Here is a 26,840-nt window from a genome sequence, read left to right as displayed (position 1 = left end):
TGGAAAGTAGTGTTGCAACTTGTCATGCAACTGTGATAAATGTTCAATAACTATGTCATGTAACACAACTGCACCAGGATCAACTTCAACAGCACGAAACATAGCTACTGAATTAGTTGCTTCTATTTCATGTGACCACATTTGAAGTTTCTGACGAAATGCGCATAGTTTGTCAGTAACAGAGAGTATGTTTGATTCGTTGCCCTGCATACTCGAATTCAGTGCATTTAACACTTCAAAAATGTCAACTAGGTACGCTAATTTGCTGCACCAGGTGGAATCACTCAACAATTGAACAAAGTTCTGTTTAACTTGCTCAGTTAGGAAGAACACGCTTAGTTCATCTCTCAGCTCGTATACCCTCGACAGAACTTTTCCTTTGGCTAGCCATCTTACATCTGTGTGCATCAAAAGTGTATAATGGTCTGCCCCCATGTCCTTGCATAACCTCTCGAAAACTCTGCACTTGACTGGTCGAACTTTTATGAAGTTTACCATCTTAATCACATCATCTAAGACTGACTGAAGATCGGTACCCATTGTCTTACTTACAAGTGCCTCCCTGTGAATGAAGCAATGAGTTGTGACAATGTTAGGATTTTCGCGTTTTGTCATACTTGCAAAACCACGCAGATTTCCTGTCATCAATGGAGCTCCATCCGTGCACACAGCCACGCACCATTCCCACAGTAAACCATTCTGGACAAAGAACTGTGACACACATTTGAAGATATCCTCTCCTTTTGTTTCTATCAGTTCTCTACAAAATAGGAATTGCTCTAACATTTTTGTTCCATTTGAAAACCTTACGAAGGCCATTAACTGAGCTTTTCCACTTACATCTATAGATTCATCAATCTGTAGCGCAAATCGTTTGCAAGTCTGAAGCAAATTGCACACACTGCTGCTGATATCCTCTGACATCATTTCGATCCGTCTAGCAACTGTGTTATTTGATGATGGCATTTTACATATAACTTTCTCTGCATCTTCTCCAAGCATTGTTTTCACCATAACTCTGCATGCAGGCATAATCAAAGACTCCACAATGTTGTGTGGTTTCATTCTTTTGGCAACTAACTCTGCGACTTGAAAGCTAGCTAGCTGCGCTTTGTCTGTAACCGTAAGATGCTTAGTAAACAAATGCGCTTGCTTCTGCTGCCCATCTAATAAACGTTTAAAATATGTCTCATTTTTACCTGTGTAAGTCTTGTGCTTTGTATGTAGATGGCGTTGCATCTTGCTTGGTACCATCGCTTCGTTTGCAAGAATGTCCCGCATATTACACATAACGGTTGTGGAATGCCTTGCTTCTCAACACATGTAAATCCATAAGTTAAGTAACTGTCTTGGTAGCGTCGAATGACTTTGCCTTTACCAACAATGTCTCTGTTACGCGTATCGTCATCTATACATATTTCACTGTTATCATCCGTACTTTTTCTTTTACGGCTTTCGTTGACGTTTGCCATTTATGGTTACAAAGAAATTTGAAAGAATAAAAATACAATTCGATCAAATTAACGTTAAATTCTATAAAAAAGTATACTTAACAACGATATAGTCACGTTTTAGCGGTACATGCGGACTACAGCCACAAATCAAGTTACATCACGCGGGATTCACGCCACAGAAGGTAAACATTTAAGCGTCGCAGCCGCGAAAGAATCATTGTAGTTCCGCCCAACTACAGTCAACCCTGTATTATTTTCCACCTCTCTTATTTTCCCCCTTTCTAATTTTCCACCCTCTCTAATTTTCCATATTTCTGAAATTTACGAACAGATTAACGATTTTCCCTTCGTAACTTTCCTTGATTAAATATGGCAAAGAAGGTATCTAAAGAAAACAGCAAAAGACTAACTTTTGCAGAGAAGAAAGAGATATGTACGTATTTGGAAAGAAACAAATGTGCAAAATATGCGAGTGTTGCAGAATATTTTTCTGAGAAATTTAAAAAGCCAGTTTCAAGAAAGTCTGTTGGAAACTATTATTCGAAAAAAGAAGAAATTTATCGAATAACTAATATTAATAAAAATTCACAGAGGGCAGTAAAAAACTTGGAATTTAAAGAAATAAATGACCAACTCTATGAATGGGTTCAAATGATTGAAGCGTTGGGTGGAATATACACTGAAAGACTTTTAAAACAAAAGGCTATTCAGATAGCGGGTGAAATGAACAAAGTTAATTTTAAAGCCTCGAACGGATGGCTTTAGAGCTTTAAAAATTCATTTGGCATTTCGTTTGGCACGTTATCAGGAGAATCAGCATCAGTTACTAAAGACGATTATTTGGAGTTTTATAAAATGGCAATAGATAAAATTCAAACATACGGACAAGAAAACGTATATAATTGTGATGAAACCTCACTTTTTTATAAGCTGATTCCATTAAAAAGTTTAGTTTCAAAAGCTAGAAAAGGTGTTAAAAGATATAAAGACAGAGTGACACTTCTATTATGTACGAACATGTCAGGAACCGATAAACGTAAACCATTTATTTTAGGAAAATCCAAGTGCCCAAGAGCATTAAAAAATTTTAATTATCATGGACTCTGCTCTTATTCAAGTAATAGATCAGCATGGATGACCTCTATTGAATTCGGTAATTGGATTGTTTCCTTTGATCGAGAACTCTCTATTTGTCAAAGGAAGATTCTATTATTGTTGGACAACTGTCCTTCACATAAATGAAATATGGTTCCGAAAAACATAGAGCTTTTATTTTTGCCTAAAAATTCAACGTGCGTTACACAGCCATTAGATTCAGGAATTATTAAATCCTTCAAAGCAAAATATTTTAGTTATTCAACCTCTAGTCTAGTGCCTTATCGAAACTTACGCTGGAAACTCCTGCAGAAATAGCATTTAAAGCACATAATCTACGAGACACAATATTATTTTCAAGCTGGCCGTGGAAAGATATAACCAAAGAAACAATAGTAAATTGCTGGCAAGAAGCAGGATATATTATAAAGGGAGTGGAAAATAAAACCGGATTGACTGTATTGAAATTGTTATGGAGCGCCATCGCCAAGCAGAACTGATGATGTGAGATCTTTTTGTTTAGAAAATAATGGTATTTCCGCATCATTTTATGTTTTATTTCATTATAGGAATATGAGGTTATACTATTTTAACTTATAATTAATATTAATGCAACGCCATTATAATTTTACATATTTTGTGACTTTTTGCCACGGCACACTACTACCATAGCGACGGCACAGTTGTGTGCCGCGGCACACAGGTTGGGAAGCACTGGTCTATAGTGACAGACTATAGCTTGTAACAGATGGACACCAGAAAAGCTCAATGACTGGTAGGAAGAATAAACTGGCCAAAAGTGCTGTTATGGGTTCCGTGTTGATTTTCGATGCTGGAGACTGTGATGAACAGGAATATCAGCCAGTACATTTGATGGTCCAAGGAGCAGTAGAAAGGCTGTAGGGAAAGAGCAGGTCTAGCTATGAAGCAAGATCTTTCAGAATAAGCAATAGACAGAAAGGAAAGTGGCTGTTTCTAGGAAGGGATAAGAGTAAGGCACTGTTTTCATTGGGCATGAGCCTGTGTATCTCAGTGAAGGTCTAAGTAAACAGAGAGAGGGCGAGCACTAAACTGTGAAGGATTGTTATTAAATGAGATAGGTCTGATTTAGTAAGTTTTCAGAAGCCTAGAATGTCAAATATTCAGTGGAAGGTATAGATTTATTCACATAAAAAAACAAGATAACATTATTCCAGAGGCTGTGGTCTCAGTTGGGAAAAGTAGGACATGAAAAAAAAATTGTTGAAAATAATTAAAAAGAAAAATGTTAATAAATGTCTTGTTTTGGTGAGAGAAAATTGTGACTTCAACTGTTAATTTTTTCTTTCAGTACTAGTCTAGGGTCATTTACAAGACAAGAGTGCTGTACGTGGGTGAATTTCTTGGTCATTTACTGTCACCTGCTAGTTACTAACTGAAGTGTGGGTACGTGTAAAGTTGATTATCCCAATCCTGAGTAGGAGGTTAACATGTCTGATCAATTTAGGTGCTTTACCAAAAGGTCTAATTTGTAACAGTCACTGTCACTGTAATATGAGGAGGTGGAGGAGAACGTCTCAATATAGGTTCTAGCTGTGTAATCCCAACAATGAGGTGTCAGTCTATGTTTTCATTATGTAGAAATGTGAGGATAGATAAGCAAATAGTTTAAAATATTTCTAGTAGTGTTTATAGGACAGAATGTTGTAACTGTGTGTTCCGTTTCTGTTGGCATGCAACTTGCAACTTGCACGAAGAAATTGCAGATATTAATAGCATCTGTGTAGAACAGAATGTCGTATGTGTTTTGTTTGTGTGATACAGAGAGAGAAAGTTCTGACTGCAGTCGTCATGTGCAGCTTATGTGAACAAGCTGCAAATTTATGTGAGATGTCAAAAATTAGTATAATTAGTTTTTTGTGTAGCATTGTTTGTGTAATAACCTTTTTTAGCAACACCTATTTCATTGCACTGTGAAAGGACTTGCGCCAAAATCTCTTCCAACACAGTGAAAACTGTTTTATAAGTACTGTTCTATTGTATAAGTGCATAATGCTCCCAGTTTTATTTCTTCAAATGCTTAGTTTTTTTTTTTTACATACCTTGACAGGAATGGACCCGCTTCCTAAGTGAGGGTACAGTATAAGTTCATGTAGTTAATATAGGCAGTCCCCGGGTTAAGTAAGGATGAACTCTGTTTTTAGTCTGTCCTTAAGTCACATTTGTATGCAAGTCGAAACACATACGTATGATTCTTATTAAATGTCACTTAGTCAAATGTGTGCCTTAGTCTAGTATTTTTTTTTTTTTACTTTTCTTTGCCTATAAAACACTTTAGAAACACTTCCAAATAAAAGAAAATCTTGAACATAATACTGGATACTGTAGCAATGCTTCCTTACTTCCTATCAACATAGCTGGTTTAAGGCATTTTGTTATTAAATCTAGTGTTTATGAGGATTTACACACATACAAACGCACACACACACGCACACACACACACGCACACACACACACACACACACACACACACACACACACACACACACACACACACACTTACTTACTTACTTTATTCAATAACTAACCCCCTCCCTTTATGCAACCACCCACCTCTTAACTGCTGCCAGGGAATAGTTCACTTGCTCTCACTTGTCGCTCTCTCTCTTCCACACACATAGTCTCTTCATACATGCATTCACTCACACATTGTTCTCACTCACACAGTCACTTCCTCATTCATGCATGCATTCACTGACACATCTCTCTCACTCTCCCGATCTCTCACAGACAGTCACTTCCTCATTCATACATACATTCACTGACACATCTCTCTCACTCTCCCGATCTCTCACAGACAGTTGGTTCCTCATTCATACACGCATTCACTCACATATTGCTCTCAATCTCTCCCGATCTCACACACACATACACACACACACACACACACACACACACACACACACATTTGGGCAACTTTAAGAATTTTTATTTTTTTTCTTGTCATATTATTTCCGACATTGCAGCAGCCTGTTTGTATCTCTGGGTTGTCCGCATGACGGATGTCGTAACCTGGGGACTGCCTGTATTGTTTCAGTCTTTATTAGTCAAGAGCGCTCACCTCAGAACCCGTGGTGAAGCCTGAATTGCATCTTTCTGCAGTACATACAGGGTTACCATACCTCTCAACCTCTTAATGCAAGAAGTCTGGACAAAGCCTAAAGTAATAGGGAACAAAAGCCCAAAAATAAGGACAGATTTTGACAGTTGCTCTTATAACAGGGTTTGTGTTAGCAATAATTTTCTAAAGAATATGAAGTCTGAAACTGAAATATCTGTTATTATTTAGTGACTTCAGGCCTTAGTGATTTACCTGAAAACCAAAAAACACACTTTTTTGAGGAACGCACCAAAAATATGAAGCAAAAATCTGAACGTTCTGCAAAAATCAGGACAGTTGTGAAGTATGAGGGTTACATGTATTAGTAGAATATTTAAGTGCGATTGTATAGCCGTGTTTAATAGTCCAGTTGCTGCTACTGTTGTTGGAAATGTCTGGGTATGTTTCTTCCACATTGTTTTCATTTCTGCTTGCAAATCCTGGAAATTTATGACTTTGTGTCTGTGCATAAGAAAGTCTAATCACTGGGTGTAACAATGTCATTGGTCAGTGTTACTTTTTGTCTTTTTTTTCTTGGCACTGTATCTGCTTTTCTTGTATTTTGTGAACTGTTGTCAATGGGTGATCCCATGGGATATAAACTTTATCAGTGTCAGTAATGTTTTTGATTTATGTTTCCAATACTTCTCAGTTACTACTATATTGTAGTGATTACCCCCATACAATAGTTTTACAATATTATTGCGCTTTTCAGCATACTGACCCTCAGCCATGAGTATAACACACCAGGCAATGAGATGTACAACTGTTTTCAGTTCTGTTTTACAGAACCTACATTAGTTTATCTAATTTTTTTCCTGTAGACTTTGTAAACCAACTTATATGTAGCCCAATGTCTTGGGCTGCCATTGTTAGCCTTTCATCTTTGTTTCAGTGTACCTTTCCTTAGCCATTCCTGCATCAAATCTTGATTTATTTATTTGACATTTGTTGACCAGAAAAGTCTGACTGGGTTAGGAACCCATTTTCAGCCAAGGCCCGGGGAGAAAAGCTGCACAGAATAAAACATTGACAAGGTAAAGTACAGAGATATTAAATTTGCATATGGGAGTATAGATTACAATAAGTTAACAAGGCAGACAATTAATATGAAATTATCTCAGTAAACATTGCAAAAAAAAAATAAGTACAGAGATATAAGTTTATACAGTTGGTTTAACACTACAATTCTTTTTAGATAGACTTTTGGAATACAATTTGAAGAGTTTTGTATAGTTAGATGTCATCTGTATGATTTTTAGGAATACTACAGGTATACATTTTAAAAAAGGGGTAAATTAGTCACCTAATGTAGATCAGTAAGACTATCAGCAAATTTAAAAAGAAAGGAGTTGGAGGAGTTTAATATTTGTAATCAGTGTATCAGGTTCTTAGTCAGGTTTCAATAATCTAGCTTAGGGTTGCTACCTTTCGTTGTGGCTAAAACCGGAGAAAGGCTACGCCCCTCACATCACCCATAACCCCACCCATTTCTGTTTCTCTACCATCCACAGTCCACCCATTTTGTGATGTCTTTATGACATCAGTTGATGGGGAATGCCCACTTTTTCCATTCCTGATGCCTGCTTTCTGCTGATTTACTATGCTTTCCTGTGAAAAAGCATAGTAAATCTACCGATCTAATAAACTCCGATAGTCTGTTTCTTTTTTGAAACAGCATACTGTCATTTATACAATGTTTGTCCGGACTACTGGACAGTTGGTTTGATTTCTGGATAGTCCAGAAAAAAAACAGAGAGGTGGCATTCTTAATTTATTTGCTTTGTCCCCTGTTAGGGGGAAGATGGAAGTAAGTGTAGTACGGACAGTAGAGTAAAGCAGAGTGAAGAAGGGGAAAAGCAGGCAGAGGGGAGGAAGGAAGAAAAGTATAGTAGAGTAAGGGGGGTAGAAACTGGGTTAGTAGGTAGTTTTGGAACAGGGGCAGCTACGTTACTAGAAGGTATTTTTTGTGTGAGTTTAAAATTCATATGTGGTTTGCTATTGCTCTGATGTTTGCTGGTAAGGCATTCCAGAGTTTAGCTACACTGTAGGAGTATAGACAATGTTCAGCTTTTTTTTTGTTTGGTCTGTGTAGGGTTACGAGTTGCTTGTCTTCAGATCGGAGAGTCCTGGTGGTTTTCTAGGTTTGGAGAAATGAGTTGAGAGCAGGGCAGTTAATGGGTTGATATATAACTATGTGTGCTATGACTTTGCTCCGTAAAATCTCAGCATTTGCCAGTAAATTTGTGGACTATCTACTTTTCTTTACGTTTTTTTCTGGTCCATCTCTTTATACTTTTTCTTTTGTTTTGTTTTTTTTTTTTTGGCAGTTTATGTTGCTGATTTGTTTCTACTTCTGGTTGGATTTCCATCCCTACATTCTTCAATAAATATTTTTGTTAAAACTGAGTAAAGATGTCATCTTAGACTTCTTCTCATTACTTTAGGACTTTCACTGTGCTTGGTTCTAATGACGTCAGCAAATATGTATGCACTCCTATGATTGCATTCCTATAATTACACGCAATTTGAAGGAGGTCCATACCTCCTAAAGACCAAGAAGTATGCAGTTGCGGCATGCACCTGCTTTTATATCATTTGATACGACTGAAGCAGTTTTCTTGCACTGCCATACAACTGGTCCAGCAGTTTTTGGAGCTAGTCAGTCACACCAAAGCTTTAAGTTAAAACAGGAAGAGCGAGCTGATTTATAGCATGAACTTTATTTCTTGCTGTTGGGGCAGTTCTCTTAATTAATTTTTGCCTTCTAAAATACTCATTACTAAGCTCTGTTGTCATTTGTTCAGGTTGTGTTGCTGACCATTGATCAATTCTCAGGTATTTATGCATCCTCTCTTTTTAAATTTGTTTTATATCACATCTCCCCAGGTTGATATTATATTGATACTTCAATTTTCTTACTGTAAATGAGACCAAATGTCATTCTTATATTGTCTGGAAAAAAACTTGTAATGATTTGTAATGGTTCTTTCAGTTGCTTGTTAGATGAGCTGTACAGTTTTAAGTCAGTCACAAAAAGTAGATTGGATATGCTTCATTGGGCAAAGTTGTTTTCAGGAAGTCAAGCTATAACCATAGCCTAGTCTGTTAAGTAAACAGCTTAATGGTTAAGGACAAGTCAGAACAGCAGTGATAAAACGTTTTGCCCTGAATACCATCTCTGGATTTTTATCCCTGAGATAGTAGTTTGTCCTTTAATACTACGACTCTCTTGTAAAGTAGTTTGCCACTTTCATACTGACTGCTTTGCAGTTCGTCATTATAGGATGCATTTTATAAGTATTTAACCTTCCATAATCAGCATGTGTAGGATGCTGTCAAATGCTTTTTTTTGTAATCTGTCCATGCATACTGAGGCTCTGCCCCCTTTACAGCTCAGTATTATGGCTTTGTTTAATAACAGAGGATCCTTTCTTCCATAGAAATTTCTGTTATATTGCCACGCTTCATTTTTTTCTAAGAGGCTATAAAGTCTGTCTACATTAATGGCAGCATACAATTTATATATTGTTGGAGGGCACTTTATAGGTATATCGTTCTTAGACTGGATTGTATATATATATATATATATATATATATATATATATAGATATATATATATATATATATAGATATATATAGATATATATATATATATCCCCATAGTTATCCATGTTTATGTTAATTCTTTTTATTTGTTTTTACTCTTATATGTAGTAAATTTAGACTACTGCTATCAGTGCAACCCTTAATGTTCATAATTTTTTCTTTTATTTTTCTCTTTATAATTAAAGTAATTTTGTATTTGCATTGTTATTTTTAATAGTTTTTGTTCTGTATGTTTTTCTTTGCTGGGACTCTTTCCGCTTGGGTCTCCACTTAAAATGGGTTGCTTACTATCAATGCATTGCAAATAGTTAATAACCTTTTCTTTACAATTATTTTGTATTGTAATTTTTGTTTAATATTTGTATATTGTCACTTTATCGTTACTTATGTTTGCTGGGGCTTTTTCCCTCGGGAATCCACTGAAAATGGGTTTGTTTGCAAACTCAGTTGGACCATCCCGGTTAACAAATGTGAAATAAATAAAATTCAGAATGTGCATAAAATTAATTTTACTTGTGTCTAAGTCTCTGTGTAAAGATATAGCAATAGCAGTGAAAGAAGCAGTGAACGAACCATGCAGTCCACAGAATAACTGACTCGTAAAACAAATTTATTAACAGTAAGCGCTTTCACATAGGAGCTTCATCAGACCATAAAAACCAGCATACAGTCAAAGGGCATTTAAATCCTATTCGGCATTCAATCAGCACTCACTCAGATGATCAGTCTAAATTAAAGCAACAGGCAAAATCAAACAGTTCCTGATTGAAACCCTCTTCTGTGGCATTAAGTCTAGAGGCTGTCATTCCTTGCCCTCATAACGTTTCTAAACACATATTGGGGATGCATACTGCCCCTGTGTAGCAGGGTATTCCTATAGCAACTTTTCCTGTATACTCCTGTGTTTACCAGACCATTGTTTAGTCTTTCAACAAACACATCAAGGTATTCAACCCTCTCCCTTGAATAATTCATCGTGAATCTTAAATATTCATATATACCATTGAGCTGGATAAGGAACCTATCAAGGTCCTCAGATGTACCAGTCCAAATGAAAAAAAGATCGTTGACAAAACTTCAGCAAAAATGGACATAACCTGATGTAGCATTCCATCTGAAACAACATTTCTTCTTCCCATAGGGCTAAGAACATGTTGGCATAGCTATTGGCACATGATGTCCCCATAGCTATGCCATCTCTTTGTAGGTAAACCTGATCTTCAGACAGAAACACATTGTTTTCCAGTACAGTTCTCAGAAACAGGCATATTAGATTTATTTGTGCATCCCCATATTCACTGTGCCCATTGAAATACTTATAAATTCAATACCTGTAGCATTTGGAATAATAGTGAACAGAGATTGCACATCTAAGGTAACAAAAATAAAAGTTAATGCCTGTTGTTAACGTACTCCTGTAGTCATACAAATCAATCAGGAACTGCTTGGCATCCCTAAGTATATATACATTTCTGTCAAGGACAGGTCTTAAGTATTTCTCCACATACAACGAAAAGGGCTTGGTGGTCCAGCCCCTCCCTGCCACTATGGGTCTCATGGGAAGGTGCTTACCATCCTTGTGAATCTTAGGCAGCCCTTGTATAATGGGAATTAAGGGATGATCAACCCTCAAGAAATTATACAGATCAACATTGATTATCCCACTCTTCAGGATATCTTCTAGCGTATTTAAAATGTTATCATGCAGATGGTGTACTTTCTCCATATCTATTCTGCTATAAAAACGATCATCCTCCAACATTCTAACCATAGGTGCAACATACATATGCTTGTCCATGATGACAACAGGACCCCCCCCCTTATCAGCAGGTCTGATCATGACTGAATGATCATTCTGTAAACATTTCAGGGCCTGACGTTCACTGTAGCTCAGGTTAAACCTCACATTTTGATTTCGAGCCCTTTGTGCTCATTTCTGATCATAGAATTTATAAAGATCATCTTCAACCATTTTATTAAATGCCTCAACCAAGGGATGTGCATACGGCATATACAAAATGGGTTTCCTACATACCTTAACATCTGTATTCACAGAGTCCCCAAATTCTAATTTAGGCATAACATTCATGCTAAAAGATCTCATATCAGTCACATTCTCCGTCATATCACTCCCCCTGTGTGGTGGTGCAGCAGTTAGCGTTGTCGCCTCACAGCAAGAGGTTCTCCGGTTCGATTCTTGGCTGGAGCACTTTCTGTGTGGAGTCTGCATGTCCTCCCCGCAGTCGAGTGACATTTAAAGACATGCAGGTAGGTGCGTGCATGAATGGGTCTACCTTCATTGAAGATTGGGCATCGGGTTGGCACCTCGGCACCGTAAAAATCTACTGCCAATCATAAGCGTACCGGTGTTCCGCTGTGGCGACCCCTAACTGGGAAAAGCCGAAAGACTCCTGCCATGCACAGTGATTTATTTTGCTTTGACTTATGATCAGTCAACTGATACACAAGTGACCAACAAAAGATGTTTGGCCCCTCTGCCCCTCTTGTCAAGGCCTTTGCCCTCTGCTTGTGCTATTTAAACAGTAACAGTTTCCAGTGTCACTCCTTTACAGAACACAAATAACTTAAATCGGGAGGACACATTTTTGTTCATGGACTCAAGGCAGGTTTAACTGAACATATTATAGCTACTGAGTTATGTATTTGCACTGCTGTGCTTGTTTCCCTGATTTTTTGCTCTCTGAATATGCATTTGTAATGTTATAAGCACTGCTAGAGCTACTGTAAATTCAGTTAATCACCCAAAAGAGCAATTCATTTTCATTTTCCTGTTCTTAATAATTACTCCCAGCCATTGTTTAGAAGAATTCTTGCATATGAAACAAGCCACATCTAGTTGATATCCTGTAGGACTTTATCCAGAATGTTACTGTCACACAGCAGGAATATTATCAGATAACCTTTTTGTTTTCTTCAAGTGGGTGGCAGTAACTCGCAGAGTTAACACTTTAACCATTACTTGCTCCATGCTGTTGTCCACTGTTTCCAAAGGTACTGCTACACAGCAGTAGGACTTGCGGGTTCAGAATAACGAATACAAACACGCCAAACCTCTCACGTGGAGCAATGCACGGCCAACCAAACTATTCAAACCACACAACGGCCAGCAAGTGATGTTCCAAAAGTATTTTATTGATAAAGTACACATAGGATATAGAAATATATCCTGCTCCAAACCGGTTTCGGTTCCCCTTCTTCAGTGGAGCAAAGAAAAATGAATAAAAAGCCAACAACAGCACCTGATACCATTTATAGTATCAGTCAAACCAATCATCCAATCAAAATGCAACCTGTTAGACTGAATGAAACCAGCACCCCAGGTAGTGATCTTCTGGTCTGTGAAGACACAAAATAATGTGTAAACACATTCAAAAAGAACCAAATCATAAACATACATAAACAAATAAAAATAGTATATGAAAAAAACATTATTTTGTGTCTTCACAGACCAGAAGATCACTACCTGGGGTGCTGGTTTCATTCAGTCTAACAGGTTGCATTTTGATTGGATGATTGGTTTGACTGATACTATAAATGGTATCAGGTGCTGTTGTTGGCTTTTTATTCATTTTTCTTTGCTCCACTGAAGAAGGGGAACCGAAACCGGTTTGGAGCAGGATATATTTCTATATCCTATGTGTACTTTATCAATAAAATACTTTTGGAACATCACTTGCTGGCCGTTGTGTGGTTTGAATAGTTTGGTTGGCCGTGCATTGCTCCATGTGAGAGGTTTGGCGTGTTTGTACTTCACTTGTACCTCTCTGGGAGCCATTTTGTTCCTGTTGCGTGTGGGAGAAGACTCATCACCTTGAGGAAGCTATCTTTAAACTACGAGAAGCCAACGAATGCCTGTTTTTTCTCCTTTTTTTTGATGTATGGTTAGTACTTTGGCAAACCAGTGCTCCATTTGTGGATTATTCATCTGTGTTACAAGTGGGTTTGGTGTTTTGGAACATCGCTTTTTCAACTAATGACGCAGCCAACTCAGAAGCAAGCTTCGGTTTATTTTTGCGTATTTGAATATCGCATTTATATCCTTTGGAACATATAACTTAGAAGCAAGCTTCGGTTTATGTTAGACATTTTTGTAATTTCTATTTGATGGTTTTTGGACATGGTATGGTCGAACATTGGACATTCCTCTTTCTTCAGGTATTGTTTATTAAGAAACATTAGGTCGCCAGTAGTTTTGGATCTATCGTTGACATTTTTTGCGTACTGAGAGGGTACACTTGGGTCGGTGTATGGAATGTGTTAAACGGATTACAGGGGCACTAGGGATGTACTATGGATGTCATTTTGTCTTTGAAAACCATAGCATAACAACTTTTCGGTTTTCAGTTCAGTGTCTCTTTGGTATGGAATTATGATGGGCGCTACGGATCAAGAATAAGGACTTATTTTGTCTACAAGGACTTTCATATTGTATTACTCACTTCATCTATTTTTAATTACCAAGAAGGGTTTATTATCAGGCGTTAATGTTTTTTATTACATTCTAAACATTTACGTGAGTTTAATGTGATTCTGAGTACCTTCTGGTTCCAGTCTCATTCTTTGCTTTTTCTGGTCTAATAACTTTATACAATATTAAGATTGGACATCCATTTGTGACTATTATTGTATTTATATACAATTAATGTACTTTGGGGTTACATTTGCAAGTCTGGTAGGGATTTGTCTATGCTTGAAGTTTTTTATCATTAGGCGCCAGCGTCTTTGTTTACATTTCTTGTATTCACGGGAGTGCAAGGTGGCTTGTTGAGTGAGCCTTCGGTCTCAGTCACATTTTTTGACATACCAAGACACCTATATTAGGGTTGCTGGTCTATGTTGCATATTGTTTGGATTACACAATTTTTGTGATAACCTCCTATTTTGCATGTACTAAAGGCAATTTTGGGTCTACTGTACACCTTGAATTCTGTTTGAGAGTGGTCCTTACCTGATGCTATGGTGGGATTATGACAGAATTGTTTAGGGCATTCCATCTAGTTTTACATTATTATACTTCTGATTATTCACCATTGGGCCTATTTTTTAAATTGGATGCATTAAGCCATTTTTGTATGAGTAACGGTGGGCTTGGATTACTGAGATAATTCAATCTGATGTGTTAATACCATCATAAGCCTACCTTGGGGCGTTTTTTGTACTCTTTTGGCATTATTTCATGATACGCTTATAAGTGATCAAGAATTGGCTGATCTGTGTTTTTTGATTTGCAATTGTTAATATTGTATTAGATATATTATCTGTGATATTTAAGTGATTGATTGGACCATGGTTGTGCCATATAGTTGTATGTCTACTCCTGTATGGTTCATAGGTCCATTAGTCATATGGTAATACCAGGACATATATTATATTTTATAGATACAGTATAGGAAGATATTACTATCATATTGTGGTTTATATATCTGTCATTATACTAGGGATATGCAGGTTTGATGCCAGATAAAATATCATGAAGGTATCCATATAGCTTTTTGCCCCTTGAACTTTATGGTATCATTAGAACTACCTATTATACCCAACATTTGTACTAATACACAACCATTAGTCCTATTATACTTATTGTGATACAAGGCTGATTCTTTTTTACCTAGATATTAATATTTCAGACTGATTTTGTATCACCTATATACCAATTGTCAGATGTTGGTTATCATGCTGATATTTAGACAATGTCTTTAAGAATCATCAGATAGGATTTATTATCTGTTTTCTATATTGACTCCACCTATTACTCATTATTATTATTCATTTCTCTATTTGGTCATTGGCATTCATGTCCCAAGGGGAGATTTACTAATTTTGGACTTAGCTCATTTTGGCTAACACTGTTTTTGGGATATAGTTGGACATTGTGTAGTTGGTGCTTCCCCTGAGATACTGGTATTTATTTACTTTATATACTCTATACCAATTGGATTCAGTTTACTCCTACCTTTTCAGAGTAGGTGTCTTTTGGGTTTGTTTCCAGTTCTGGCACCGCGTTCTTTTCTATTTAGGTCCTGCTGGGTCAGTTACTATGAATCTGGACAGTATTTTGCAGGGTATGTGTGCTGATAGAGAGGATATCCATGTCTTCGGACTGGAATCCATCTCAAGCAACAATATCATGGATCAACAGACTGCCCCCTCTAGTAATGGATGCCAATCTGCCTTTTTTGATTTGGAGAAAGCCTTTAAGGGGCTGAGAGCAAATATTTGGCATCTACGTCTTTTTAAGGCTTATTTACATAAAAAATTAGTACCACGTGGACTTAGAATTAAGTTAAAGCCCATGGTCAGCAGATCTGAAGAGAGGCTGACCAATGAGTGGTTTGAGGCAGTTCAAGAAGGATCTATGAAGTTTGTACAAATATTGTCAGATTATTATGAAAGGACAATAGATTCAAATATTGCTGAGATTAAAGAGTTAAGCAGTATTTGTAAACAATTTGAATCCAATACCAACTATGGCACGTTGGTAGCCAATTTATCTAAAGAACTGACTCAGTATGACAAATTGACGAAAGATAGAAAAGTTAAAAAATCTAATCGGGACGTCAATGATTATGCCAGGGGACGCCCCTTTGAACTTCAGAAGTCAGTGAGATTTAAGGATATGTCTATGGGGAAGGGTGGTGCGAGAACTAGGAAACGACCCAGACCAATTCTTAAAAATAGGGAGCAGACATATACCAGTACCTCGGGTGATGAGTCTTCCCCCACTGATAGTGAGGGTATTACCTCTGACCTTTCACCTTACAAAAAAAGAAGTAACATACCTACCCCTTTTGGGGTAAGAAGAAACGACGCGGGGGGAGGAAACACCGCAATAGGTTCAGATTTGGAATCAATGGATGGAATATTTCAAGCTTTTCTAAAATAGATGAAATTACTTTTCACAATGTGCTTAATTTGTCTAAGGTTGAACTAACATTGGAACAAGAAAAAATACTCAATAAAGGCTTAGGGTTTGTACCTGGCTTCTTTTGTGATCAATATCAAACAGTAAATGATGTTTTGGAATTTTGCCGTTGTTTAAACCTAAAGATATTCTTTTCTGATAAGATAAACAACACAGCTCAAAGATCTACTGATTTTAGGTTTCTTAAATCTACATTTCAACCTCCTGCCAATATGCATGTCACAGCTTTTCAACAGGCTGTACTTAGGGACCTACACTTTCCACCTTATGGCTTCAATATTCTTCCAGATAACATTCAGCAGACTGAAAGACAGGCACTTGAGGAACTAAGAAATAACAATGATATTGCAATTGTTAAGGCTGATAAAGGTGGGGCAGTAGTTGTTTTGGATATGGATTACTACATGGTATTTTGTCCAACACTATTGTTAAACATTTGACAGTAAAGGATCCTAACAAACAGATACTTTACTTACTGCCGAAAATACATAAATCCTTGACCTCCCCACCTGGCCGTCCTATTGTGTCTGGTTATGGTTCTTTAACTGAACCACTTTCAGCTTTCTTGACAGAATATTTAAAACCATTGCTCATTCACGTAAGAGCTAGAATCAAGGATACCACACAATTTTTACAAATCATAGCAGAGACGGAACTTGAACCCAATTGGCTACTTTGCACATTGGATGTAAAATCATTATACACCAGCATCCCTCATTGGGCAGGTCTCCAAGCATTACAATACTGGCTTGAAAAATCAAATCTATATCGACCGGGATTTAATACACTTTTGATCTGCATGTGTGAGCATGTCTTGAATAAAAACGTATTCTTTTTTCAAGGTGAATGCTATTGGCAGTTACAAGGCACTGCTATGGGGGCATCTTTTGCCCCTATATATGCAGATTTGTTCATGGCCTACTTGGAGGAATACCTAATTTATGATACATCTCACAATATTTACATTGTAGAAATGGACATCTGGCGCAGATATCTTGATGATTGTTGGATGGTGTGGCGGGCGGATGCGGAATATCTCAAAGAATTTGTGGATTATCTTAATAGCAATCTTTGGGGCATTGAATTTACTATCAATAGCAGCAGGTCCAATATTGAATTTTTGGATGTTAGTGTATATAGGAAGCCTGATAACACACTAGGCACTAAAATATACAGGAAATATCCTGAATACAATACATTGCTACATGCCTCAAGCATGCATCCCCGCCACACTATCCGGAACATCCCTAAATCTCAATTTTGCCGTATCAAAAGAATTAATTCCAGTCAGGAGGATTATGAGATAGCCAGTTCGGATCTTGCAAATAGATTCTATGATAGAGGGTATTCTGTTTTTGATATAAAATCTGCAAAATATTGGTCTGACAAACAAACTAGGGACCAGCTTTTACAATACCAGGACCATCAGAAAAACAAAAAAGGTGATGAGGTCTTGAGACTGGTTACTACATATGGCAGGAATAATCAGATTATCAGAGGAGTGGTGGACAGAAATTGGAATATCTTGATGGCTAATGATATTCTTAGACAACATCTTGGGACGCGTTGTCAATTTTCCTATAGAAAGGGCAAAACTTTAAGTTCCATGTTTTCACATTTCAAACATCATGGCAGTGGAAGGGCACGGTACAAACAGCTCACGATCATGGGCAAAGAACTGACAGGTACCTTCCCTTGTGGGCATTGTATGTCCTGTTCGGATATCAACAAAACTAAATCTTTTAGCAGCGCCAATACTAGTAAGGTTTATGACCTTAAATTTTTTGGGAACTGTTCAATGAGTTGGGTGATGTATCTTGCCACTTGTCAATGTTCTGCATTTTATGTGGGCAAGACTTCTCGGCCTCTCAAAATTAGAATTGGGGAACACAGGAGTAACATTAGAAACAAGAAAACAACCAATGCTCTCTACCTACATACAGTCAAACATCCCACGGCAAAATTTAAGTTCACTATTATTGATCGGATTGTTGGTGATAGGAGTCATCAACAAGGTTGGGAAAACATTTTGACACAAAAAGAGAAATATTGGATTGTACATCTGGGTGCATTATTTCCCCCGGGCATTAATGACCACCTATAGCATATTCATATTGATACATATCTTTCAACTCTTAAGATATATATGATCCTGTATAAAACCACTATAAAAATATATATATGTTGTACTGATGTAGGCCATTCATATTATTCTTGCTGATCATCAAACATATAAATAATCTTTTTGTTTCATACATATAAGATCTTACACTGGTCATTTGGTCTGATTGATGTTCCTTAACATCATATTCAGTTTTTTTGTTTTTTTATTTAGGTATGTTTTTTTATTTAGGCATGCCACTATGAAGGGTTTTTTTCATATACTATTTTTATTTGTTTATGTATGTTTATGATTTGGTTCTTTTTGAATGTGTTTACACATTATTTTGTGTCTTCACAGACCAGAAGATCACTACCTGGGGTACTGGTTTCATTCAGTCTAACAGGTTGCATTTTGATTGGATGATTGGTTTGACTGATACTATAAATGGTATCAGGTGCTGTTGTTGGCTTTTTATTCATTTTTCTTTGCTCCACTGAAGAAGGGGAACCGAAACCGGTTTGGAGCAGGATATATTTCTATATCCTATGTGTACTTTATCAATAAAATACTTTTGGAACATCACTTGCTGGCCGTTGTGTGGTCAGAATAACGAATAGCAGAATGCCGATTGGTACTAGTTAGTCATGTGGTTCACTTTTCTCTGGAATTCTTTGTCAGTTGCAGTGAATGATACTTGCTGCTCCTCCTACATACTGGTACCCTTCATACCATATCCAACAAGTTGTTCTGCAAGCTCATCGGTACAGCTGTTCACATATACTGTCTGCAGACTTGATAATGTAATTGGACAGTAATAGGTAGCTTTCAGTGGAATGTGAATAAAAAATACCTTAAGGGTCTGCTCGCAGAAAGAACTGATGGCAGTTCTCTGCCTACATTTCAACACGGAGGTGTGAGATATATGCCGATGTTAGTCAGAAGAATGTGCATTATGTAAGGATGATGGCAAAATCGTATTACTGAGGGCGGTGTTAGGGCTCTTCCCAGTGTCAGACGATGGACATCAGTTAGCAGTCCTTTGTAGACTTTCATGGTGGAAGTAGTGTTATAAACTACTAGTTTTTCTTTGAGAATGTTTGTCTATAAGAAAAAGCTACAACATGGTTTCATGTTATGTTCATATACATATTGTCCTGGATGTAAGGTGCTTGATGTAGCCAAATTTTAATAATGTAGTTTTATGTTTTGCAAAGTGACTTCATCAGTTTACAATTTTTCTTCTTTTCTTCTCTTTTTAGTCACCAGTTCTTCAGATCCTGAGAGTGGCCTTTTGCAAATTCCTGCATATAAACACAGCTTCTTGTCAGAAATGAATTTTAAATATGATCCATTTGACATGCGTATCACAGATCAGCTAACGTTCATGGCAAAGTCATTTGAAGAATATAATCACATTCTTCCAAGGGAGAAATATGAATGGCCTTTTAAAGAAGAGAAACCTCTTGAGTGTGTTGCAGGAGAAAACAACATTATTCCTTGGGCAAATCACTCAGCAGTCAAACTAAATCATGTGGTAGACAAGCCACATAAATGTGACATTTGTGGAAAGAGTTTTAGGTGTAAAAGTAAGCTTTCTTACCACCAAATGATTCATACAGGAGAAAAACCTTTCAGCTGTACAGAATGTGGGAAGCGCTTTAGAGGGAAGGAGAAGCTTGCATGCCACCAAAGGATTCATACAGGAGAGAAACCTTTTAAGTGCACTGATTGTGACAAGCATTTCAGATCAAAGGAACATCTCACACGGCATCAGAGAGTTCACACCGGGGAAAAACCGTTCAAGTGTACAAAATGTGAAGAGAGTTTTACGTGGAATACACAACTGTTGCGCCATAACAGAGTGCACACAGAGGTGCCAACATTTAACTGCACAGGATGTCCAAAAATCTTTAAAGAAGAAAAGAGCCTCTTGCATCATCAGAGGATTCACACGGGTGAAAACCCATTTAAATGTTCTGAATGTGATAAGAGCTTTCGATGGAATACCCAGTTGTCTCGTCATCTAAGGAGTCATATGGGAGGAATAACCTATAGTTGTACTGTGTGCGGGAAGACTTTTAAAGAGAAAGAAAACTTTTCACGTCATCTAAGAATTCATACAGAGGAGAAAGCTTTTAAATGTATAGAGTGTGGAAAGAGTTTTTCAACTAAATTTTATTTTATAAAGCATAAGATGATTCATACAGGAGAAAAGCCTTTCAAATGTGCTGATTGTGGAAAGAAATTTAGGTGGAGTAACCAACTCTCCTACCATCAAAAGAGTCATACAGGAGAGAATCTTTTTAAATGCAATGAGTGTGGAAAGAGTTTTGCAACTAAGTTGTACTTTCGTAAACACCAAATGATTCACACAGGAGAAAAACCTTTTACATGTACTGAGTGTGGAGAGAAGTTTAGGTGGAATAACCAGCTTGCAAATCATCAAAAAATTCATTCTGGGGAGGCAGCATTTAATTGCACAGTATGTGGGAAGAGTTTTTTAACAGAAAAGTCTTATACCAAACACCAGAGGATCCACACAGGAGAAAAACCATTTGAATGTACTGAATGTGGAAAACGGTTTAGTTGGAATACCCAGCTCACTCGCCATCAAAAGATTCACACAGGAGAAACCACTTTGATTTGTACAGAGTGTGGGAAGAGCTTCAAAACTGAAAAGTCTTTCACTAAACACCAGATGAGCCACACAAAAGAACAACCTTTTAAATGTTCTGAATGTGGGAAACATTTTAGGTGGAAAGTGCATCTTACAGACCATCAGAGGATTCACACGGGAGAAGAACCTTTTAAATGTACAGAGTGTGGAAAGACTTTCAGATGGAATACACAGCTGTCACGGCATCTGAGAACTCACAGTGAAGGAACAACATTTAGCTGTGCAATTTGTGGAAAGTGTTTTCAAGAGAAAGAAAGTTTGTCACGTCACCAAAGGATTCATACTGGGGAGAAATGTTTTAAATGCACTGATTGCGGGAAGGGGTTTACAACAAAATTTTACTTAACAAAGCACAGAATGATTCATACAGGGGAAAAGCCCTACAAATGTTCTGAGTGCGGAAAGAGTTTTAGGTGGAATAACCAACTTTTAAACCATCAGTGGATTCATACTGGAGAAAAATGCTGTGCATGCCCTGAGTGTGGGAAGAGCTTCACAACTAAATTTTATTTAAAAAAACATCAAATGATTCACACGGGTGAAAAACCATTTAAATGCACGGAATGTGGGAAGTGTTTTAGATGGAAAGTACATCTCACAGGCCACTTAAGGATACATACCAGGGAGAAACCTTTAAAATGCAGTGATTGTGATAAAAGTTTTAGGTTGGAGACCCAGCTGTTACGACATAGGACAATTCATACAGGAGAAAAACCTTTTAAATGTAACGACTGTGGAAAGAGTTTCACAACTAAATTTTACTTTTCTAAACACAAGATGATCCACACAGGGGAGAAGCCTTTTCAGTGTTTGCTGTGTGAAAAGAGTTTCACAACTAGATTTTATTTCACTAAACACCAAATGGTGCACACTGGGGAAAAGCCATTTACTTGTTCAGAGTGTGGAAAAAGCTTTAGGTGGAAGGTGCATCTTACAAGTCATCAAAAAGTACACACTAAAGAAAAACCTTTTAAATGCACAAAATGTGGGATGTGTTTTAGATGGAATACTCAGCTTTCACGCCATCTGAGGGCTCACTCAGGTGCAGCATGTTTTATCTGTACAGAATGTGGGAAGAGTTTTTCAACAGAATATTCTTTTACTAAACATCAAAGGATACACACCGGAGAAATGCCCTTTGAATGTACTACATGTGGGAAAAGTTTTAGATGGAATACACAGCTTTCACGCCATCTGAGGGTTCACATAGAGGAAACGGTCATTATCTGTGAAGAGTGTGGAAAGTGCTTCACAAGTGAACAGGCATTTTCTAAACATCAGACAAGCCACAAAGATGTGCAAGCTTTTAAGTGTGATGAATGTGGAAGGCATTTTAGAACAAAGGTGCATCTGACAGACCATCAGAGGATTCACACGGGAGAGGAGCCTTTTAAATGTACAGAGTGTGGGAAAACTTTTAGGTGGAACACACAACTGTCACGTCATCAGCGGGTTCACTCTGAGGATACTGTATATAATTGCTCTGTGTGTGGGAAAAGCTTTCAGGATAAAGAAAATTTAAGACGTCATAATAAAATTCATACAGGGGAGAAGTGTTTTAAGTGTAATGTGTGTGGGAAGAGTTTTACAACTAGATTTTATTTTAAAAAACACCAGATGATTCATACTGGAGAGAAACCCTACAAGTGTGCCCAGTGTGGAAAGAGCTTTAGATGGAATAACCAACTTATAAACCATCAGTGGATTCATACAGGTGAGAAGCTCTTCAAATGCCTTGAGTGTGAGAAGAGTTTCACAACCCGATTTTATTTTATAAAGCACCAGATGATTCATACAGGTGAGAAGCCATTTAAATGTACTGAGTGTGACAAGAGTTTTCGATGGAAGACTCATCTTAAAAGTCACCAGAAGAGTCACACAGTAGAAAAACCTTTTAAATGTACTGAATGTGAGAAGAGTTTCAGAAAGGAGTCCCAGCTTTTATGTCATCAGATAATTCATACGGGGGAGAAGCCTTTTAAATGCACCTTGTGTGGAAAATGTTTTAGAAGGAATAATCAGCTATCTGTCCATATGAGAATTCACACAGGGGAGAAACCTTATCATTGTAATGACTGTGGAAAAAGTTTCACAACTAGATTTTATTTCAATAAGCATCAAATGATTCACACGGGGGAGAAACCATTTAAATGTACAGACTGTGGAAAGAGTTTTAGGTGGAAGGTGCATCTTACAGGCCATCAGAAAGTGCACACCAAGGAAGAACCATATAAATGCACTGAATGTGGAATGAGTTTTCGATGGAATACTCAGCTTTTGCGTCATCGTAGGAGTCATACAGAAGAAGGAGCACCTTTGATATGCACAGAGTGCGGAAGGAGTTTTTCAGCTGAACATTCTTTTATTAGTCACATAATGAGTCATGTAGGGGAACAGATGTTAGAAAATGGAGAGCACAGAGCAAACTTCAAGAAGAATAGTTATCTTGCAAACCTTCAGAAGATTCGTACAAGAGTTAAGACTTTCTTATGTGCAGAGTGTGGTAAAAGCTTCACAACTGATTATTCTTTTAAAAAACATCAGAGAATACACACAGGGGAGAAACCATATGAGTGCAGTAAATGTGGGAAGAGTTTTACCACAAAGTTTTATTTTGCTAAACACCAGATGATTCACACAGGAGAGAAACCATTTAAATGTGCTGAGTGTGGAAGCAGCTTCCGGTGGAATAGTCAGCTTTTGAACCATCAAAGAAATCACTCTGGTGAGAAGCTTTTTGTCTGTACACAGTGTGGAAAAAGTTTCACAACAAAATTTTATTTTGTCAAACACCAGATGATTCATACAGGAGAGAAACCTTTCAAGTGTCCTGAATGTGGAAAGTGTTTTAGATGGCAAAACCAACTTGCAAACCATTTACGGATTCACAGAGAAGGGAAACTTTTTCATTGTTCAGAATGTGGGAAGGGTTTCACAACTAAATTTTATTTTAAAAAGCACCAAATGATTCATACTGGAGAGAAGCCTTTTAAATGTACTGATTGTGGCAAAAGCTTTAGATGGAAGGTTCATTTGACAGGCCACCAGAAGCTGCATACAACGGAGAAGCCTTTCAAATGTACTGATTGTGGGAAGAATTTTAGATGCAATTCCCAGCTTTTACGTCATCGAACAATTCACACAGGAGAAAAGCCTTTTAAATGTACTGAATGTGGTAAAGGCTTTAGATGGAAAGTCCACCTCACAGGACATCAGAAGGTGCATACAAAGGAAGAGCCTTTTAAATGTACTGAATGTGGTTTGAATTTTAGATGGAATACTCAGCTGACACGTCACCAAAAGGTTCACACGCAAGAAATTACTTTGATTTGTACAGAGTGTGGAAAGAGTTTTATAAGTGAACAGTCTTTTATTAAACACCAGAAGACTCATAATGAGAATACAAAGACTTCATAAAAAATACAAAAACGACAGTCTAAACTGTGTTCAATTTATTAAGTGTCAACAGCATGGAGCAGACAGGAAAACTGATGGACATTCATGAAGGTTTTCAGACTAAACTCTTAGATGCAAATGCTGTGACCCATTCTGCCAAAAAAAAAGTATTGCTAGTCCTGAATTTTAACATATTGTAGCTATATGTAAAGAATTATTTTTTGTATTTCCTGATTTAATTACTCTTGTTATGACCTGGTAATATATTCTTATCTTACCAGATGTGGGCAGTGTCTTAAAGAAATTTCATTCATTAGCAATTTTGGTTCTAGAACTTAAACTAAGAATTCAGTATTTTGTGTGTGTGTGTGTGTGTGTGTGTGTGTGTGTGTGTGTGTGTGTGTGTGTGTGTGTGTGTGTGTGTGTGTGTGTTTATATACATGACATTTTCCTCGATAGTCCAAAACACAGGTGAACAAATGATCACACCACAAACCTTGAGACACATAATTCTGGAAAAAAAAAATAGAAAAAGACTACTTTTTATGCAAGGGAGGGCAAGCTTCCCTGCACCCCCCCCCCACACACACACACACACATACACCCAGTGTTAATTATATATACTTGCTCCAGAATCAAAGTACTGTGGAGAAAGTAGCAATTCACCTCCCCACTGTGCCACACAGATGTTCGTTTTGTTTGCATGTGTGTTAAGTCTTTCAGTGTTTGTTGTGTGACCATTTGTCGACTGGTGTTTTGGAATACTGAGGAAATGTCATACACCTGTGTACATTATATATTGATATGTGTGTATGAAATTTCCTCTGCATTCCAAAACAGCACTCAACAAATGGTCACACAGCAAAACCTGAAAGACATAACACAGATAGATACAGAACAGAAGAACATCTGTGGCACAGTGGGGATTGGTGAATTGCTGCTTTCCCCACAGTATATTGATTTCAGAGTAAGTGTATGTAATTAGCAGTGTGTTGGGGGAAGGGGGTGCAGGGAAGCTTGCCCTCCCTTGCATAAAAAGTTGTCTTTTTCTATTTTTTTTTCAGAATTATATGCCTTGAGGTTTGTGGTGTGATCATTTGTTGCTCTTTGTTTTGGACTATTGAGGAAAATGTCTTGTGTGTATGTATGTGTGTATATATATATATATATATATATATATATGTGTGTGTGTGTATATCTATATCTATATATATATATATATATATATATATATATATATATATATAAATATATAGATAGATATAGATATACATGTAGATATATATATATATATATATATATATATATATATATCTATATCTATATATATATATATATATATATATAGGTCTACTTCTCTTGTTCAGAAACACACTTCTTCAAACAAGAGAAAGCCAAGACCCACTTTAGCGAAGGTGCGCTTAACTGAAAGTGCACTTTTGTGAAAATCAGTTTACTGAAGCATAGTACAGTGGCGATAAGAAATATACCCTTTTCCCCACTGTAGTGTGATGTTGGAGTTAGTATATATAAGTAGTGGGGGTGCAGGTGGGCTTGCCCCCCTGAAAAATGTGTTTCACTTAGCTGGACCCGACCGCTGCTATTTAACTCCGTGATCACACTACAGTGGTGAAAAGGTGTATTTCCTTATTCCCACTGTACCATGCTTCTGTAAACTGATTTTCACGACAGTGCACTTTCGGTTAAGTGCACTTTTGCTAAAGTGGGCCTTGGCTTTCTGTTGTTCGAAGAAGTGTTTTTTCGAACAAGAGAAGTAGCCATATGTAATGACCTGGTAATATATTCTTACCTTACTAGACGTAGACAGTGTGTTAAAGAAATTTCATTCATTAGCATGTACAGCTTTAAAATGTACACACACATACGCCCTGCTATGTATGTATGCATGCAGAGACACTGTTTAAAAAATGAAGTTCTGTTTTTATGACATGAAATCTGGGAAAATATCATTAATTCTAATTTCTAGTCATTGCCATTAATCTGTTATAATTTAGTGTATTTGTATTTATGCAAAGGTGAACACAAATTCTAAGTTCAGAATACTCGGTATGCAGGCTGACAGTATTATAACTATCAAATGTAAGAAGTAAGAAAAGTTATGTTGAATGAGTGTTCTGGCCAGGAATGCAAAATTAATGAAGAATTTGTGTTTTTTTTTTTTTTTTTTTCCTCCCCTTTTATTCAGATTGCCCATTGTTGGTGTTTAGCATTATATTTCCTGGAGAAATAAAAAGGCAGTGTCCCTCTGTGTATGTATGCATATATGGATGTATACATATATACCATATGTGTTGTATGTGTATATTACTGATGTTCTTCGTGTTTCACTGTTGCAGTCATTACATTTGGGGTAATCTGCTGGCAGGTTGCCCTCAGTCAGAATGATTAATAAAGTCTTGGGT

At 37.1% G+C, this 26,840-nt stretch overlaps 1 protein-coding gene across 1 annotated transcript in view; it reads left to right on the top strand.

The window, feature by feature from the left end:
* The window catches only part of LOC122798638 (zinc finger protein 729-like), a 379,227-nt gene extending 354,399 nt beyond the window's left edge, over positions 1-24,828 (top strand). Inside the window, exon 3 of the mRNA XM_044067723.1 lies at positions 19,604-24,828. Coding sequence (XP_043923658.1) covers positions 19,604-24,438 — 4,835 coding nt within the window. The 3' untranslated portion in view covers positions 24,439-24,828. The remainder of the gene's footprint in view (positions 1-19,603) is intronic.
* The last annotated feature ends 2,012 nt before the right edge of the window (positions 24,829-26,840 follow it).

The sequence above is a fragment of the Protopterus annectens genome, chromosome 3.part1 (assembly GCF_019279795.1).
Source record: "Protopterus annectens isolate FY-2018-M chromosome 3.part1, PAN1.0, whole genome shotgun sequence".
In the NCBI taxonomy this organism is placed as follows: Eukaryota; Metazoa; Chordata; order Ceratodontiformes; family Protopteridae; genus Protopterus; species Protopterus annectens.
This window is presented reverse-complemented; position numbering and strand designations above follow the sequence as displayed.